The 20,081-nt window shown below is 40.0% G+C and overlaps 1 protein-coding gene across 1 annotated transcript in view; it reads left to right on the top strand.

Moving 5' to 3' along the window:
• Positions 1-20,081, top strand: part of SYT16 (synaptotagmin 16) — a 185,535-nt gene that overhangs the window by 87,367 nt on the left and 78,087 nt on the right. The window contains exon 3 of the mRNA XM_087819998.1: positions 13,963-14,629. Coding sequence (XP_087676124.1) covers positions 14,107-14,629 — 523 coding nt within the window. The 5' untranslated portion in view covers positions 13,963-14,106. The remainder of the gene's footprint in view (positions 1-13,962; positions 14,630-20,081) is intronic.

The raw sequence follows: 20,081 nt of genomic DNA, 5'->3' as shown, positions 1-20,081 counted from the left end.
TGGGCCTGGGGTAGGGGCACTGGATAGAACATATTGGTGGGGATGGAGGTGCAGGAACTTTAGAAGACACCCGCACACTTCCTCAGGTGAGCTCATGTCAAACGGGTTTTAGAAGTTTCTGCATGACTCTGTGGGGAGAAGACTGCAGAGGAGTAGGAGTCAGTGAACCAGCCAGAGAGCTGCTGCAACTTGGGGTGAGGTGGGCCCCTATCAGAGGCTGGGGGGGAAATTACCTGAGGCTTCCTGCAGCCAGGGTCGGCTTCATGGCTGCGCGAGCTATGCAGTCAGTTGCACAGGGCCCCAAGCTTGGAAGGGTCCCTGTGCATGGTTTAATGCTCTGCTGTGGCCATCCTGAAATTCTTAATGCTTTTTGAACCCAGGGCCCTTCATTTTCATTTTGCACTGGGTTTTGCAAATTATATGGCTTGAAAAGAATCCAGGTGATTTACAGGTGTGGCCGGGGTGGAGAACCGCTGACAGAAGGGGTGGTTCATTGCTAATTTTTTCTTTCAGGTCGGGAAGGGAAGCATTTGGGTAGAGTGTTAACACTGGTGCGCTCCACTGTTGCTTCTGCCCACAAATTCTCCATCTGGTGGTTCCTGCTAACCAGGCAGGTGGTTCCCTCCCTGACCAGCTCAGTTCAGCTCTACGTGGTCAGCAAGTGAGCTTTTTCCTTCATGATGCTTTTCCTTCCCATCGCCCCGTAACACTACCAACACTTGAATTCTGCGCAGGGATTACAAAAAATAAGGTATTTAGAACAAGTCTCTATAAGATTATTCAAATTACAACCAGCTCTAATTTATATTCAAGATTCTGAGGGTTTTACAAATTCCTAGTGAATTTGAGTAAAACAGAAGAGCTTCGCTGCCCCGTCTACATAACTTTCAGTGATTTCTGAATGATTTAGACTGCATTCTAGTTTCCTTTTACGCTTAAAGATGCAAGAGCAATGACAAATTTTACAGAATGGTATGAATCAGGATCTGAAACAGATGTAAAAGTGACAATATAAAGTATACTGGCCAGCGCACATGGATGGTTACTTTTTTTATGTATGTGTGTATGTATGTATGTATGTACGTGTGTGTGTATGTATTTATGTATTTATTTAGGCTCCTTGAGATGGGGACATTTAGGCATGTGTCCCTCTTACAGTTGTAAATAACCAGCATCCGTTTCTTTACACTTCATGTTCAGTGTGGTTGATGCATTAGGTAAAGGCAGAAAAAGGTGCTCCTAGGGTCATGTAAAAGCCTACAACCCATACTCTTCACGGCAGGTTCCGGTTGTCGTCTTTAGCGCTGTATTTTCTTTCACCTGTACCCAGAGCTTAGGTTTCTTCATCTGCAGGTCTGTGAGGTGGTTTGGGCCTGGACTACTCAGATGAATGTTAAGTGGACCAAATATTTTGGAATAAAAAAAGGTTTAGTATTCCCCTCCTTTTTTTTTCTAATACTGTAAGTGCCACTGAATTGCTTGTTATACAATTTACAAATGTTTGGAATGCACAGTAGTTTGTGTTAGAGTTATGGATTGGGTAGTTATACCCTGTTGTCTCCATTTTCTTGTTTTTCTTGCTCAAGAGGGAATAATGTCCCTTTAAAATCTCCATCGTTTACTATTTTTATTTTTTTTTGCAACTTAGATGATGGGTTATAGTCCCCTGCTCAAGAATTTGACTCAGCAAATGAACATGTTACACAGCTAGCTGATTGCTGGAGATGGGGACATTAGATTAAAGGTCGGGAGGACACGAAAAGTCTTTTGACAGAGCTGGACACAATTGCAGTTAGAATATAAGCAGGTCTACTGTCTGAGCTATTTACATAAGGGTGCTCAGTGAGTTACCTCGCAAACATTCTTCTTGTGGCATTTGGGCTTCCTTTGTGATACTGGGATTTTAATAAAAAGCAATCAGAAGCTCTCTGTAAGCGTGAATTACTGTGGAGAGGTTTACCAGTGACCTTAGAGCATCTCTCTTCCTCTTCCCTCTCTCCCCCCCACCCCTCTCTCAACATACATACATAGTTCCAAGTCTTAATTTTTGGCAGAAACTGAGCCATTTCGTATCTGAAAGAGCCATGGCATGGAACTTCATGCTAAGTAGACCTCAGTAACCCTTGGTAGATGAAAGAGAAGCCCCCAGGAGATGTCTGTTGCGTGGTGGACTGAAGTTCTCACCTGATTCTGCAGCAGGGCTCCCAGGGTGATCTGAGGGAAACCCACACATACATCCTTTTGCTGGAGATAGTGAAGGTATCTCACCAACTTTTTGGGTAGTTTTGAGGGATTTTGATGTGGTGGAGATGAACATGTCATTCTCACTTATAGACAAGGAAAAGGCTCATAAGTGTAAAGCTTGTGCACTTGTTTGCGTGCACTAAAGAATGGCATCGTTAAGGACGGCTGATCTCTCTGGTGTCTTCTAGAGAAACATTCATGCCTGGAGGGCACCTTGGGTGGCATCCGTTACATTTTTCTGAGAATAATTGGTTTCTGTGCTTTTCTGTCAGCAAGACAGTAATGCCCATTATACTTTAAAAGGATACATGCCTTAAATAAAAAAATTCAGTTGATGGGTGGGCAGCAGGGAAAAAGGATTATTGTTTGAGTAGAAGAGTTAGTAGCACAGATCACTGTTTCCGCCTTGATGTGGGTGTCTGTGAGTGTATATGTTTACGTAGCTATTTGAGTAATCTGTTTTAAACTAGTTATTGGAGTCATAGGTTTAAAATATCATCATTTTTCTTAACCTGACAGATTAAAGTAAAAGAAAGGGCAAGCCTATGGTTATGTGTTTCCGTTGAAATATCTGCATTCCTCTGAAACCCACTCGCAGGAGCAAATGCCTTATTCACAAAAACCCTCACAGTCATTTCAAGCCTATGTTATTCCAGGCTGTCTGATTGAGGTTTAATGACAAGGTGACAGGTATTATTTGAAGTGTGTGAATTTAGGAATTCCAAAAACATTTTGAATCTTATTTTCTTAGTTTCTATACTCTGAATCCTCAAAAACAGTTCTTAATGCTTAAGAGCAATTAATGTCAGTTTTATAGAATCAAATTGCTACCTGCTTAAAAACTGCTGTTCCTTTTTGTTTTTCCCCAGTGAGCATTGACGACAGAGCGGTAATTTATAGTTGTCATTCCACAGAAGTGTGGGCCACTTGATACAAGAGAGGATGATGGAGAAAAACTTTCAGGGCATTAACTCTTGGAATGTTCCTTTTAAAATTATCTTGAAGCAAAATAGAAATCACGGCATTATAAGGCACATTATGGGAAGTATGGCGAAGCTCTCAATGTCACCTTTATTCTTTGGCACAAAGCTCTTTCTTTTTAAAGTTGGTCTTTGATCTTCCCAAACCCCTCCGTCACCCCTCTGCCCCTAAACAAGTGTGCTTACTACAGCTGTTTGTGGTAGGTCATTACTCTACGCGGGAAAGATGTCAGAGGCCTTTTACATTTCTGTTTTTCCCATGGGTTGGCTTTATAGTCGAAGACCTAACTGCAATTAGTTTTAAGAACATTTCAGGGAAAGGGTTGCATTTAGAATTTCCCCAAAGAATCTGAAACTAACCAAAGTGTGTATTTTGTGGGGGATCATGTTTAGAAATGGGAGGCCAACATGAAATATTTTCCATACCAGTTGGATTTTCCTTTCTATTATTTGCTTTATTGCAGATAATATGAGGATAATCATATTTATACTAGTATTTTTTTGGATTGCACTGTTAGTATTTTGCTACCAGAAAGTAGAATCCATTCATTATGGGCAATGGTAGTAAATCCTAGCCAAACTGAACTGTGCTGTCAGAAGACTATAGAGATATTTGCTGTTCCTCAGTGAATTAGCTTCTATATATTTTAGTAAGAAATGGGAAGGATTGAAAGAGAAGAAAAAAGTAAAAGTCAGGCATTATTGGCTTACAATAGAAATATAACTGCATTTTGTTTTAACTGAATAGGCACAATCTGTGTAGATATATATAATGCTATAAAGAGGTCATACATGTATGTTCTATATAACTATATAATGCTATAAAGAGGTCATTCATGTATGTTCTATGTAACTATATATAATGCTATAAAAGAGGTAATGCATGTATTTAAAATCCACACATTTAAAGAATGTGTGGATCCACTATCATGCTTAGAAAACAGTGCTTCCCAGTTCCTATGTGAAATTCCTTGCCAATGGAAAGGGAAATGTAGAAGGAGTGTTTCCAAATGTTTTTAGTTGGGGCCACTCTGGCTGGGCAGACCTGAGAGACGTCATGCTCCACCCACCTAACCTACTTATGTCTGTAACCACAAAGATCCCATTAAGACTGCTGCTTTTGATGGGATCCCAGGGGGATCTGATTATTAATGTTTGCCAGACACAGAAGTATTGACATTGTCATGTTATTAGCATTACTATTCTAAGAGCCCAGTCATCAAGGACCCCAGGAGAACTTATTTTGATAACCGCTAATGAAGGAGATAAAATCGGTAGCAATAGTCATTTTAGTAATGAACACTTTTAATACCTGCGTAGTTTGAGGCTTGTGTAAACAAATGAAATGAAAACATAAGGGAAAAGATTGAGTGCTTGCCAGCAATGATTTAGGTTGAGAGCTCCAACTCAAGAGTATTGATGTGTTCATTCAGAGACAGAAGGGGGCCAGTAGAAATAAGAATGGAAGGCCATGTCCTAGGACCTAGCAGAAACACATGCAATGGATTAATAATTTCTGCTAGGATGTGGTTTTCTGGCTATAAGTGAACATTTCATTAGAAGAAAGATTTATATTTCTCTCATCACGAACATACTGGGAACCTGATTAAAATTGGTATAGTTGTTGGTTGTAAGGTATCTTTCAGAGACAGACTAATCTGGGCTACTTATAGCAGTGCCAGTAGGGGATAAGGGACCCTTTTGAGACTCTCAAAAAAATAGAAACATCATATCCAGGAAAAATCTTATTCATTTAATATTTTGCATATAGCTTAAAATTTATAAAAACCATCCCTAGATCTTATTCGAAGTTAGCCTCCAGTGTTATTCCCACTGTCTCTCATAACCTTTATAAAAAAATTGTATTATTCCACTTATATAGAATCCCCAGAAAAGGCAAATTATAAAAACAGAAAGTAGATTAGTGGTTGCCTGGGGCTGGAGTGGGAATGGGGACTAATTATATATGATCATGAGAGAGCTTATTGGGACTGTGAAAACGTTCTTACACTGGGTTATACTGATGGTTGCACCGCTCGATGAACTTACTAAAAAGTGTTGATCTGTGCACTGAGATGGGTGGGTTTTATCCTGTGATTGCGCCTCAGTAAAACCTTGCTGTTCAGTGTGTCAGTGGAGCAGCCGCATAAGCTGATTAGGAAAGAAAAACCTTAGGGCCCTCTCCCAACCTCTTATGAAAAAAATAAAAATTGTAAGGTAAATAGTCCCCTAAAATATTTTTATGATAATGTTATCTTGTTTAGCCAGCTATACTTTTAAAAAAATTTAATACTAAATATAGAAGTCAGCTTTAGCGTAGCTTTAGGCAAAGCTCTTCTATCAATTGTTTGATGTGTGAATTAATGTAAGTTGTTGATATTCTTGTTCTGATGGGGAATACTGGATATTTTTTTTTGAGATGTAAAGGATTGCATATTATTATGAGAGTGGGTACCTTCATAGATTTGAATTTGGGAAAAGGTATTCAGGCCCTCATTAAAAATTTAGTTTTTAAAATATTAAATAATCAAAAATGATAAACACAAAAGACTGGAAACATGCAAAACATTGAAAATGTTAAATGAAAGAAACAAGACATAATATGCGTGTGTATTAAGATATTCAGAGCTTGATTTCCAATTCTGTGGTAGCCTCTCAACTAGATGCTGACAACAGGGCAGAGACAAAAATTAGCCTGCTACCTGGTCTCACGGAGTGGCTAGTTTAGTGGGGAAGGCATCTGTTAAAAGAAATAATGACGTAAGTCATCAATAAACTACAATTATAATAAGTGTAAAGAGGAAATAAGAGATTATTTTAGGGAGACATAATGGAGCCTGGCTTATGGGGGGGGCGCTGGTTGTCCAGCAAAGTGTTCTCTCAAGTGAAGTGTAAACTGAACCCTGAAAGGAGGTGAGTGGGTGCTGGGGACGGGGAAGGAACATGGAGGGGGGAGAGGTCAGCGAAGCGAGAGGCTGAAAAGAGGAGGTGAGCTAACCCCTAGCGAGCAGGGTGGCTAAAGGTAAGAAGGCTGAAGATAGAAACACCAGGCACGGCCTTCTGCGTCTTCTGTAAGATTTTGGATTTTATCCTAGAAGCAATGGGAAGTGATTTTAAGTCATTTTAATTACTTGATCAATTGCTTGAATGACATGATCAAATATGTATCTTAGAAAGATCACAAAAGCCATTCCTTCTGTGGAAACATGGAGTAGGAGTGAAACGCAAGGAGAGCACCTAAGAAGTGGTTCAGGTGGGAATGATGGTGACTTAGGTTCCGCTATGACCTGTGCAGGTGAAAAAAGGCAGGTAGGTTCAAGAGTTATTTAGATGGAAGAATGGGTAGGCTTGGGGATGAATTCTAGGGCAGGATAGGAGTCGTTAAAGATAATTCTCAGTTCCTATATGTATGATCACAGCTCTGCAGATTACAAGGAAAAATGATAGAAGAAATGTGCGAAAATCAGAGTTGTGTTACGGTGGAGAGATTATAAGTGATCCCCCTCCCCCTTTTTTTAACCAAATTTTTATAAGGCTGATATTATTTCCATAATGAATAAAAATCTAACAAACACTGAATGATTGCTGAAAGAGAGTTTCTTAATCTATCTCCAGAGGGCTGCAGTTACACTTGTTCCATAATTTCCCCTTATTTTTGAGTCTACATTTTCAAGTGATACAAATGATATTTCTCTCTCTTCTCTTGGGACAAAAAAAATCAACAATCTGGTAAACCTCCAAGTCTGAGAGTAATTCCAGTTAATTATGCTTGCATTTTGCCTTCCTCGATTTCATTATATTAACTTCTAATTACATTTCTTCATACTGTGGATGTTATTTGAGATGTCAGCATCTCCTTTATTTGGGGCCAGTTGATAGGTGCCAGTAATACAGGTGCACGCTTGTCGGGGGTCTGTTGTGATCACTTCAGCCAAGGTGATGCAAAATTAGATTATCATTTTGGTTGCATCTTTAAAACAGTAAATATTAGTTAGATATAACTCAGCCTTAAATTCTCAATAAAAATTTTATTATATGCGAGTCTGAGAATGGGTTTTTGCGCAAGGGCAGTGACAATCTCTTAAGGAAATTGTGTCATTAAAGCCCCTTTAAATGATCTCTCTGGAAACGCCAAAGACCTCATGTGTTTATATAACCGCTGAGTGTTTGTGGAGGGCATGTAAGGCTCTGCGTTGGATATAATAGATGTTCCAAAGTACTCCATGGGCTTATACAGTTGGGAGGATATTTGAAAGTGCTGTTGTTACAATGGCAAAAACCTTGAGCAATTTAAAACTCTCTGAGCCAATCCTAGTCTTTTTGAGATGATCCTGCTCAAACACAAAGCTGTCTGTTGGATGGAGTTTGAAAGCCATGTTTTAAAATAAACATTTCTTAACTTAAAAAGTATTTTAGAATTTTTTACTTTATTACACTTATTTTGGAAAAGCAATTGCAACAGTTTTCATTTTTAAGAGTTTCATTAGTGAAAGAAGTAGAGTGGAAACAGAATGAGAACAGACCTTGGAGTCAGACAGACCTGGATTTGAGCCCACATTGGCCACTTATTAGGAAAATACCTTCACTTTTTTATTCCTGGTGTCTTCTGTTTTATTGGCATTTTGTGAAGATTTGGAACAGCAGTAAAAGCAAGAATTTGTAATTCAATAAAAGAGAATTGGAATACCAACTTCACTCTTTATTAAAGGTATGAACCTTGGGGCAAGTCACTTATTCTTTCTGAGCCTCAGTTACTTCAGCTGTAAAATGGGAAAGCTAAAGATCTTCTCAAAGAATTTTTATTCATATAAATTGTCAAAAAGAATTGCATACTGCCAAGTGTTTGGTAAATGTTAGCTATAACAATAGTGTCATTTTTCTGATTTCTTAGCACACTATGGAGAAGACTACAAGACTTGAACCTGTTTTTGCCTTTTATAATGTCACAAATTTTGGTTTAGTAATAACGACTGGTACTGAGTGCCTGCTGTCTACTGGGCTCTATTCTAGGAACTTTAGAAACACTGTGTAATGTAATTGCCACAGTGAATTGCAAGACAGGGGCTAGTGCTCCCTGTATTATAGATGAGGACATGTAGGTGCCCCAGGTAACATGATTTGCCCCATGCTGTGGCATAACGGAGGGAAAATCCAACACTGAGCATGTTTTTGTGAGATTCCAAGGCCTTTGCTGTTTCTTTCCTTCACATTGTCTCATTTTTCTCAGTGTCTACTGAGAAAAAGTCTATTTTGATTATAGGGTGGTTATACATTTCATTTTACATTAACTGCCCCCCTGAAGCCCAGTGGGAAAGAGCCCGTTGGATTGCCCATGGCCCAGCAATGACAGCGTGGCTGTGCTGTATCCATATTGATGATAGAAAGAGTCCTCAGTAGTCCATTTTTATATTTGTCAGGATTCCAAGCATTTAGAACACATTTTGGACAAATGCTACAAAAGTTATTTCATCTCAGTGGCACATATTCCTACCCACATGACAAATTTGCTCTTAACAGAAAACACCTGTAGGCTCTTCTGAATCACGTTGAAGGTGGATTGTGGCCCATTTCATGGTTCTTATTTTGACCACATGCGTTGTTCATCTTTCTAAGCCTTCCTGTTCATAGTAGGCAGTGCAAAATGCTTTTCTCTGAAAGGTCTGATGATCGTCATGAAAACTGTAGACTTGATTAGCCTCATGACCATTCTAGGAAGTCAGTAATACCTAACCCATATCTAAGAGATGACACAAGGGAGTTAACTGGTGGCCGCGAGAAGACACTTTAAGTAAACCTGGTTTTCTTGACTTTTTCCTCATGACTGCCCTGCAGATCTTGCTCAAGAAGTAGATTCTCCAAGGCAATTTCTCCTTCAAAAACTGCTGAACATTAACACACTTTCGCAGATGAACTTGTTTAAGGTTTTAATTTGGGGATTGGTTACCTGGGGACCATATTGGAAACATTTTCTTCTCTCTCAGAATTTGTCTGACTCTCTCCAGGAGCTGAGAATCCTTTAAAAATCACAGAGGCATATAGGCTTCCACTTTTACTTTCACTGAAATAACCTGGTTTGTAAGGCATGGCCCCTAGAAGCTGGCATTTCTTCTTAGGTCCTAGCTCTCCCCTTCCCTTCAAACACCTGTCATCAGATAGAAAATGGGGGCAGAAAGATTCAACTAAACAGCCTTTGAAGGACCTACTGTTCTGGGTATGGAGCGCTTCTATTCATAATCACCCTTCGTGAGAGTGATCAAAATATGTGATAAAGCATATGGCTCAGGGATTTGAGAGTTTTCCCCCTACAGAAGCACAACTCTTTATGTTTACTGTTTAGTTGTTCCTATGTTTAAAATAACCTTAATTAAATAAATACTTTTATAATTAAAATGTAATTCTAATTAACGCAGAATTTTTAAAAAGGTAGCCCCTAGGAATAAATCAATGGCTTTACTTCCACCTTTACTTATTAATTGTCATTAATTCTTTATTAGTTTAGTACTTGGAGATGTTTGTATGTAGTCCCTGGGCATGTTTGTGGTTGGAGCTTGTATCTGAAACATATACACCTAAACATGCACACACATAGTTTTTTGTTGTTTTGTTTTAACTTCTCATAAGAATGAAGTATCATAACTATTTTAATTCAAATAATGAGCCTTCTCAGCTACCACAGACCTTATATGTATTTTTCCTTTTAATAGGGGCCTGGACTGTCTTTTCTTGTCTGTTTTTCTTTTTTCAGTTTTAAAAATTATTATTATAATACCAGAGGCCGCTTTGTCTTCTTAGCTGTAACACAACCCCCCCAAAACCAAGTTATCAGGTATATATCTGGTATCACCCTTGGCGTGCTCTACCAGTGAAACTGAAATTTACCTAAGCAGCAAAGACATCTCCATGGTTACTCAGCCAGGACATGGCCTTTTTGGCTTTAGACTGCTTTAGCAATGCATGAAAGGTCTCCAGTGTTGCTAACTAGATCATTTTTCAGGTTCTAGCTGTAGGTGCCCTTCCTTTTTTTAGCATTTTGGAATATAACAGCTGAACACTGTTTCATATATAGACTGAGATTTGGCCTCTTTCCAGTCACTCTGAGCTCATCTGACAGTGGTTATTGACAAAAGTACAGAACCAATCCCTGAAAAGGCAACTTACTGCTAAATATATCCAGAGTCAATATTACAGTGCTTTCTGGCCCACACTGGTAAATTCATGGGTTTCAAAGAGAAAGGAACTGTTTGAGGTTATGTAGTTACTTAACTTCACTTTACAGATGAAGAAAAGTGAAAGAATCAGGGCTATTTAGCTTCAAACATTTTCATTAATAACATTCATTCATTCAGCAGATAGCTTTTGAGTCCCCACCCTGTGTGGGTCCTGGAGTTATTAAATATAAACACAGTCCCAGCACTTACCGTCTCCACAGTTCATTGGAATAAGAAGATTGACAAACAGTTAACACATCAAGTGACACCTTGTATCATCAAGGCACATTCAGAGCTCTTGAAGCCACACCCTTGGTTGTAGATGAAGAGTCCATGTAAGAGTTTCATTGTACGGAATGAGCCTTTACCAGGCAGTCTAGCGAGAGAAGGCCTCAGGGCAGAGGAAACAAGTCAGGAAAGAGCAGTTGCCTTGGAAAACGCTGAGTGTGTTAGCCTGGCTGCACAGGTGAGTGGGGAGGAGTAGCTGAGTCCCCACCGTGGGGCAGTGTTACTGGGGACAGCTCATGCCCACCTGGACGTTCGTTCAGGACAAAAGGGAGGGCTCTGTGAGTTGTGAAAATGTAGAAATAGTTCCAGGCTGGCTGATAAATAGCCAACGATCTAAGGCCTCTTGCACTGTCTTGTTGCACCCCCAGACCTCCTCACACCCAGGGATTCAGGGATTCAAAAGTTGACACCCAGCAGGAACCCTCTAGGCCAGTTAGATGGTGCTGATCATTCATTTTTTTGAGCATCTCTCCTCTCCTGTCATTTGCCTTAGTAAAGAATGTAAACTTCATCCTATAGGGTAGGATTTGAAAATTCAAATGCCTCCATAGGTAGGGAGGCTCCAGAGAAATGAGCAAAGCAAGTGTGTGTAAAGAACAGGGAAAGTTGAGGACTGTAATGAATTTGAGGTATTAAAATGAACTTTTAAAGAAGTCCGTGTCCACAACCATAAACAAATGTTTGCCAGTGCTCAAATTTCACAGTATAAGGAACAGGGAACCACATTTTTTTTTTTAAACTGGAGAAGTGATACAAGGTTTATTTACTTTTTAAAATTGCCATGATGTTTTGATGGACAGAGATTTACAGAAGACATGGAGATAAGAGACTTGAGAGCATGGCTCTTCCTAGTTCAAATATTGGACTAGAAAATGCTGGCTTAAATGCAAAGATCTTGGGTTGCATATGAAAAACAAAGTATTTTGTTTCCTTTACGATAAAACAATAGAAGGGATTATTGGATTGTAGGGAAGATATGTTATTTCTGCCTTTAAAAGTTTCAGGTGCGTAAAGCACAATGGGAGAAGCTAAACGCAGTGATTTTTGAGAACTTTCTGAGTCGGGGATGCTCTGACGCGTATTAACTCAAGCAAAATATTTGTGGAGAAAAAACAAACGAAAAGCCGTGGGTGGTGAAATGGGGTGGAACAAATGCCGAAAGAACTCTTGAATGTTACCAAGCAGGGGATTTGTGTGGGAACATGAAGATGTTTCCGACAATTCCGTGTTGGTTTTTATTCATCAATTTAACACATTCGAGTACATACCATATGCTAGACACTGTCCCAGGCACAATTTTAAGTAGGGGATTTGCTAATTCATTTATTGCGAATTTACTCTCTCTGCCCTCCACGGAACTTTTCGTTCTAGGGCAGGAGATGGTCAATCGGCCTGGTACCGGGACAGGTTGGTGGTGAGCAAACCTGGGGGGTGGATTGAGGCCGGGGAAGACCAGAGGCCGAAACCAACTAGGGAACAGTGACCACTGTACAAAACATAACGGAAGACAGGTTTCACGGGCCCCAAACTAGCAGAAGTCGGAGTGGAATGGGGAAGCGTCCAGGAGGGACATTCGAAGCCCCTAGAATGTTGTGAGTTTTAGAGTGTGGAAAGTTGCGGCTGCAAAAATGATGTGCTAGGTTTTGATGAGCTGAATTTAACAGTTTGATGGACACCATGTGTAGATATTTTCTGAGATCGGCCTTTCTGAAACTTTGGTGGTGTCAGAATCACATGGGGAACAAAAGAAATACAAAGGTCCAGGGCCTAGTCCTTCAGCCAGCCTGGGCCTCTGTGTTTTTTATTAGCTCCCCTGGTGGCACTGACACGGCAAAGTTTGAGAACCACCGACTTAGATAACCACAGATACAAGCCTGGAAAGAGGGAGGAGCTAAGGGCTGGAGATGTATATTTTGGAGTTTTTTTTAAAAAGTGTTCATTGAGACTTATGGATGGACCAGCTCTCCCAGCTGATGCGGATAAAGGGAGAGGAGAAACCAGAGGACAGTGAGTGGCTGCGTGGGTGCCGCGGGTGGGGAGGCGAGGAGGAGCCTGTAAGGCGGACACACGGATTGTTCAGCGTGAGGGCAAAGTGCAGAGAGCTCAGTTTCCCCTTAACTGGAATGTGGGCTCCATGGGGACAGACCTCGGGGTTACCTTCACCTGGCATTGTGCCCAGCACTCAATAGGCACTTAATCAATATTTATTGACTAAATCAATGCATGCATGCATGGTTTTCACAAGGCTAAAGAGAAAATTTTAGGACAATATAGGCAATCATATTAAATGCAGTAGCCTGAGGTCAAGAGGGCTCAAACTTACTGCTGGTAGATTTGGCCAGAAGGAAGCTATTGCTATAAGAGAGACGGGGTAATTAAGTATAAGCAGCGAATTTAGGCTCTGCTGTCATTTATAACACTCATCCTGAGCAGTTGATGAGCAGTTAAAGGCCATATATATATATATATAAAAGTGCAGATATTAAGCTCTCCAGCCTTCATTGTGCCCTGTTGCTCTGTTGATGTCCCCCAGCTGCCTCCCTGAGGTTGTGCGTCTGATAGGAAGAAGTGGCTCCCAGGAGTCTCATAGGTTGGGGAGGGGTCTCTTGGGGAGCTGGAGGTTGGAATATAGACAAAGACAACCAAATGCTAGGGACATGTCTTCAGTAAGCTGCAAAATCCACTTTCCATCCTCAGTTTTTCAGTGATGGTTTGCTCCCCAAGAATAGATATAATTTCTACAAATTGCATAAAAATATAAAATCCTACTTTTAGATTTGTTAAAAGCTTTTCAATGCCAGGCACACATTTCCTTTGAAAGGATAAATCTTTGTGTCATGAGCAGAGATGCTTATTAACCTGCTCTCTGGGATCTGCGTGTTCGTAGATGAAGCATCCAGCCTTTCTTGTATTTTCAAATGTCATATCCAACTGCCTTTTAATGAAGATTCATCTGTTCTTTTCACACTGTTAGGTATGGTCTGTGGGGATAGACGTTTTTCAGTCCACGTGAATAGAGCCCATTACTGGTAATGGAAGTTTCGCACGTGCCTGTGGAGGCGAATATGCGTTGAAATAATTTACGTTTAAACTTTCACAGTCACTTTTATTTCGCTGCCTTACGATTTCAACGATGATCTCTTTTTGTCCCCAATTGCTGTTTGACATTGATGGTAGGCGTTTGGTGATGGGTCCAAAGTTGTAACCTGAACGGGTGTAAGTATTTCTTTCCTCTGTTTCAGCTGAGAAGTTTTGAGAGTGAAATATTCACAGCCATTAAGAGACCTCCAGTTTAATGTCTCATCATGGTCATTCTGTAGTTCATATTAAGTCCACAGCACTGAAGGAAGTCAACAAGTGGACTTTCAGACTTCAGATCTCTGGCCATGGTGTTGGCCATGGCGTCTCAGGATGCTCACAACTTCTTCCAGCCTCTCTCTTCCTGGATATCTCGGGTATATGAAGCTCTCCAGCAAGCAGGAGATGTGTTATCTGCCTCGTTGGTTAACTTAAGCAAGCAAGACTCTAAATTGAGTGACAAGCTAGACCAGGACTTAGATGACATTCAGATTCAGGAAACTGACTTTGAGGATGAAGCACAAAGCAATGATGGGAGTCAAGAGGACATGAACTCCTTGTTTCTTGAAGTGGATCATTTTTCTTGTTGTAATAGTGATTTGCAGGACTCTGCCCAAAAGTCAAGCCCTAGACTTAGCCAACATGCAAAGGACTCATGTTCCATTATATCCAAATGGCCCAATCAGACCCGTGATGACCAAAAGCCACCACATGTGCTTTCTTCTATTGCTGAGGAAGAACATTACCTTGAAAAGCAAACGAGTGACCTTCAACATGGCTTTGAGAGCCAGCACTCTGGTACTTTAGAAAATGTTTATGGAAAAAAGCAAGGTAAGCTAGCCAGTAATCATTTTCTCTGGGTTCTGCCAAAGGACATTTCTGCTCATTTTATTTTGACTTACTTTAGATGTCATATGACTTTTATTTTTCTCCCTCTTATACCTTTCCATATGCTGGCTTTTTATTGAGAGTTGTAATCCTTAGGAATATTTTCAACATATAAAATTTTGAAATATCCGTATTTGTGGGATTCATATTCCAAAACAAAAGTTGCAAGCAAGTGAAATGTTGAAAATGAGTCTGTGGGTTCTGTTTGAGAGGCCCCTTATGCATGTCATGCTTTTTAAAATATCTTTTAAGCTGTTCTCTTTTTCCCACTAGGTTAGGAATCTCTAGATGTTACTATATTATTCAGTGTGAAATCCTGTGCAAAAAGCCATACTTGTTGCAAAATTTTTAGTTGATAACACTCCAAGAACACTTCTCACAGTATTTCACTGAGACGTGATGTGAGATGACAGTAGATAGAAAATCTTTGAAATAAGAATAGCTTGATTTTCTTTTAGCCTTGAATGGAAAGGATATATTTAAAACAAACTGCCTATAAAGCTTTATCCTGTCAGAACTGAGCATATAATGGGCCTTCAATAAATGTAAAATGCATGCGGTGAGGCTGTAATTAACTCTGTAAAGGCAGCTGTAGTATGTTCTGGATCTTTTTCACACTTCCAATACCCCAAGCTGGAAGTAAGGACATCCGCCTGGCTAGGGACGGAGAGGTACGTGCTCTGCAGAGAAAGGCGCTGGGTGTGTATGCAGGATGTGTGGTAATACATAGCTCACGCGGACTATTGGATCTTTTATGTAATACAAAGGTGAAGTAATTAATTCTCTTATTAGGGGAAGCAGACATTTCTGGACTATTTCATAATTTCTTCATCTATTTTCATGATGCCTTTTACCTTTATCTTTTTATTTATCGTTGACAGTATTGCAGATGTCCTCCATTACCTCCCCCTTTGCCCACTTCTACCCAGCCCCCACCCCACCCCAGGCCTTGCCCGCACTATTATCTGTGTCCATGGGTTATGCACATATGCATACATGTTCTTTGGTTAATCTCTTTCCATCCCCTCCACTCCCCACCTCTCTGAGACCCCTCAATCTGCTTCCATGTCTCTGGACCTATTTTGTCTGTCAGTTTATTTTGTTCACTAGATTCCACATATAAGTGAGATCATGTGATGTTTGTCTTTCTCTGCCTGGCTTATTTCACTTAGCATAATACTCTCCAGGTCCATCCATGCTGTCCCAAAGGATAAGAGATCCTTCTTTACAGCTGCATAGTATTCCATGGTGTGAATGTCCCACAACTTTTTATCCACTCACCTACTGATGGGCACTTGGGCTGTTTCCAGATCTTAGCTATTGTAAATTGCGCTGCTGTGAACATAGGGGTGCAGATATTCTTTCTGATTGGTGTTTCAGGTTTCTTAGGATATATGCCCAGAAGTGGGACCACTGGATGAAATGGAAGTTCAATTTTTAATTTTTTGAAGAAACACCATACTCTTTTCCACAGTGTCTGCACCAGTCTGCATTCCCACCAGCAGTGCACTAGGGTTCCCTTTTCTCCACAGCCATTTGGCAGGTGTGAGGTGACACCTCATTGTTTTTTTTAAATTAATTTATTTTTTTAAATTTTATTTCTGTTTAAAAATATTACAGATGTCCCTTTTTCTCCCCAATGACCCGTTCCACTGTGTCTCATTCCCCTCCCCAGCCCCTCTCCCCACCATTGTTCGTGTCCTTGGGTTGTGCATATATGCATATAAATTCTTTGGTTACTCTCTCCCCCTCCACCCACCTGCCCTCCTCCATCCCTGACATTCGTCAGACTCATCTGTGCTTCCATGTCATTGAATCTATTCTGTTCATCAGTTTATTAAGTTCTTTAGATTCCATGTATAAGCGAGATCATGTGATGTTTGTCTTTCTTTGCCTGGCTTATTTCACTTAGCATAATATTCTCCAGATCCATCCATACTGTCCCAAAGGGTACGAGATCCTTCTTCTTTACAGCTGCGTAGTATTCCACGGTGTGAATGTCCCACAGCTTTTTTGTCCACTCATCTACTGATGGGCACTTGAGCTGTTTCCAGATCTTAGCTATTGTAAACTGTGCTGCTATGAACATCAGCTTCTGCACAGCAGAAGAAAACAGCCTCAAAATACAAAGGAACCCCACGGTCTGGGAAAACATATTTGCCAAGGATGTATCATTGTGGTTTTAATTTGCATTTCTCTGGCGATTAGCGATGTTGAGCATTTTTTCATGTCTCTTGGCCATCTGTATGTCCTCTTTGGAGAAGTGTCTATTTGGGTCCTTTGCTCATTTTTTAATTGGATTGTTTGTCTTTCTGGTGTTGAGTTGTATGAGTTCTTTGTATATTTGGAAATTAACCCCTTATCAGATGTATCATTGGCGAATATGTGCACTACCAGACATCAAACTATACTATATGGCTTTATCTTGTTTAAGGAAATGTTTTATTCGGATATATTAAGTTTTGGAAAATGAGGAGACATTTTCATGTCCTTTTTATGCTTCCTTGATACTCAAGTTAAAGTAATATTAAATGCTAGAATAAATTGGTGAAAACAAGGTAGGCTGGTATTCTTTCTGAATCTGATCAACGATAAGTAAGTACAATTTCAAGTGTTTAAAAATTATCTGTAGAGATAATTCTGGAAATATCTGGGCTACCAGGAGGATTTCTTAGAATTGACTTGAAAAATTGATTCCTCTTTTAGAAAACTCTTCAAGTTGAACTATATTTAAAAATTTTAACATAAATTTGACTCAATAGATGCTTAACAATTCTTTTGCCAATTTCTGTAATCATTGTAATAATCCAAAGGCATTGTAATAGTCTAAAAACAATTGTTTTCATTTGTCCATTCAGGAGATGCATATTCACTAGATTGTAGCCTCCGGGAAGGCAGGGGCCATGTCATAGACTCATTTCTGTATCCTTAACATCAAGCACAATGTTACGTATATAATAGGACATCAAATAATAATTCATGTTGGAACAGCAGCAGGATGTAAATACTGTTATTCTCACTTCACAGTTGAGAAAATCGATGCTTGGAGAGTTTGAACATATACCCAAGATCCACATTAAGAAAGAGGCGGCGCTCAGGAAGTCCGATTCTAGAGCTTACACATACACGCTCCCTTTTTTCCTTTTAAAGGTACAATTTACAGAGAGTAAAATTCACCCTTTTTAGCGCAGGACCTGTGAGTTTTGACAAACGCGCATAGTCTTGTAACCACTGCCACAATCAAGGTACAAAGCAGTTCTACCGCCTCAGAAAAATTCCCCCAAGTCCCTTTGCAGTGAATCCTTTCCCCTACCTTCAGCCCTGGCAATCGCTGGCAGTTTCGGTCTCTGTCGTTCGCCTTTCCCAGAATGTCACAGGAATGGAGTCGTGCGGTTCGCTGCCTTTGGAACCTGGCCGCCTTGCGCCGCACCCGCCCTGGCGACCGGAGGGCCGTCGGCCGCGTCCCAGCAGCTTGCTCGCTTCCTGGGGGGGCGTCCCTTGCGCGGACGCCCCGCTGGGCTGCTTTATGGGTTAGTTGAGGGGTGTTTGGGTTGTTTTCAGTTTTTAGCAATATGAGTAAAGCTGCTACCACCCCATCTGCAAAACAAGCTTTTGTGCGAATGTAAGTTTTTATTTCAATTAGGTAAATAGCTAGAAGTGGGATTGCTGGGTCATGTGGGAAGTGTATGTTTAACTTTATAAAAGAAACGTCACTGTTTTCCAAAGTATCGTTTTGCATTCTCAGAGTGATCTATGAGGTTTCCAGCCGCTCATATCCTCACCAGCACTTGATGGTGTTATTTTAAAAATGTAAAGCCATTCTTATAGGTGTAATTTAAAAAATGTAAAGCCATTCTTATCGTGGTAGCTTACGTTAGGAGGTAATTCTTCATTGGTCTCCTGCATTTTTGCATGTCCTGAGAGCACAGTCACAAACATCTTTTATTTTGGGTTGTCTTTTCAAGGACATTTGTAGGACAAAGAGCCTTGGAAGATACGGTGTCTCCCTCCAGAGCAGGGGGAGATCTGTTTGCTGTCCATTCTAATGTGCCTCTCTTCAGGGCAAAGCTTAAGCAGACTTGCTTGCAAATGCTAGAGGTTTCCCAGACTTGGTGTCCCCTGGCTGTGACATACACTTACCGCCCGCGCAGAATCTGTCCCCGCAGGCCCTGAAGGATGGGGAACCAGCGCTGCTCACGTTGCTTGCTGTGCCCTAACGCATTGCCATCCTTTGTCTTTGACCTAAAAGTCTTGGGTCTTCCGCCAGCGTCCCTAAAACTGTAGCAGGCTAATTTGTTAGTATGCAAGTAGGGTAAAACCTCAGACCCTTTGTAGGTTTTAACATCCCAACTGGCTTTACTTTTCATTTCCCTAATAACTAATGACTCTGAGCATCTTTTCATGTAGTTATTTGTCATGTGTATGGCTTTTGTGGGAAAGTCTTCAAATCTTTTGTCCACTTTTATTGAATTCTTTTCTTGTTTTTGAGATTTGAGAGTTAAAACTGTATTCTGAATATAATCATGTTACTTTTCAGATACACGATTTAAAACTATTTCCCCCCAGTTTGGGGGCTTGTCTTTTCATTCTCTTAACAATGTCACTCAAAGAACAGAGATTCTTAGAGGAGATCCAATTTATCGAGTTTTCTTTTATGAATTGTGCTTTTGCTATCATATCTAAGAAATCCATATAACCTAGCGTCAAAAAGATTTTTCCCGTTTTATTCCAGGAAATTTTTTATATAATACAAGGTATAGACTGTAGTCCCCCACCCCCATATAGATGTCCAATTATTCCTACACCATTTGTTGAAATTACCATTCTTTCTCCATTATGTGCTTTGACATCATTGTCAGTAACCTGTTATCTACATATGTAGATAATGTTACCGGACTGTACATTTCCCCATTAATCTATATTTGTATTCTTTCTTCAATATCACACTATCTTGTTTACTATTGCTTTATAATAAGTCTTGAAATCAGGTAGTGTGAGCCCTCCAACTTTATTATATTTTTAAAAATGTTTTGACTATTGTAGTTTATTTGCTTTCCTATATAATTTTTGGAATAAGGTTACTGATTTTTTAAAAAATTGTTAGAAATATCATGGAAATTATGTTGACTCCATAGATCAGTTTGGAGAGAATGACATGCTAACAATGTGTTTTTCAATCCACGAACATGCGTATTACTTTAGTTCTTAAATTTTCTCCTCTGTTTTGTAGTTTTCAGCCTACAGGTCTCACACCTGTATTTTGTTAGATTTATAACTAAGTATTTCCTTTCGTTGGAGACTATTATAAATAATACTTTAATAATTTTTAATTTTCAATTGTTACTTGCTAGTAGATAGAAATACCATTGATTTTTGTATCATGATCTTGTATTCT

This window comes from Miniopterus natalensis, chromosome 1 (genome assembly GCF_054644295.1).
Source record: "Miniopterus natalensis isolate mMinNat1 chromosome 1, mMinNat1.hap1, whole genome shotgun sequence".
Lineage (NCBI taxonomy): Eukaryota > Metazoa > Chordata > Mammalia > Chiroptera > Miniopteridae > Miniopterus > Miniopterus natalensis.
This window is presented reverse-complemented; position numbering and strand designations above follow the sequence as displayed.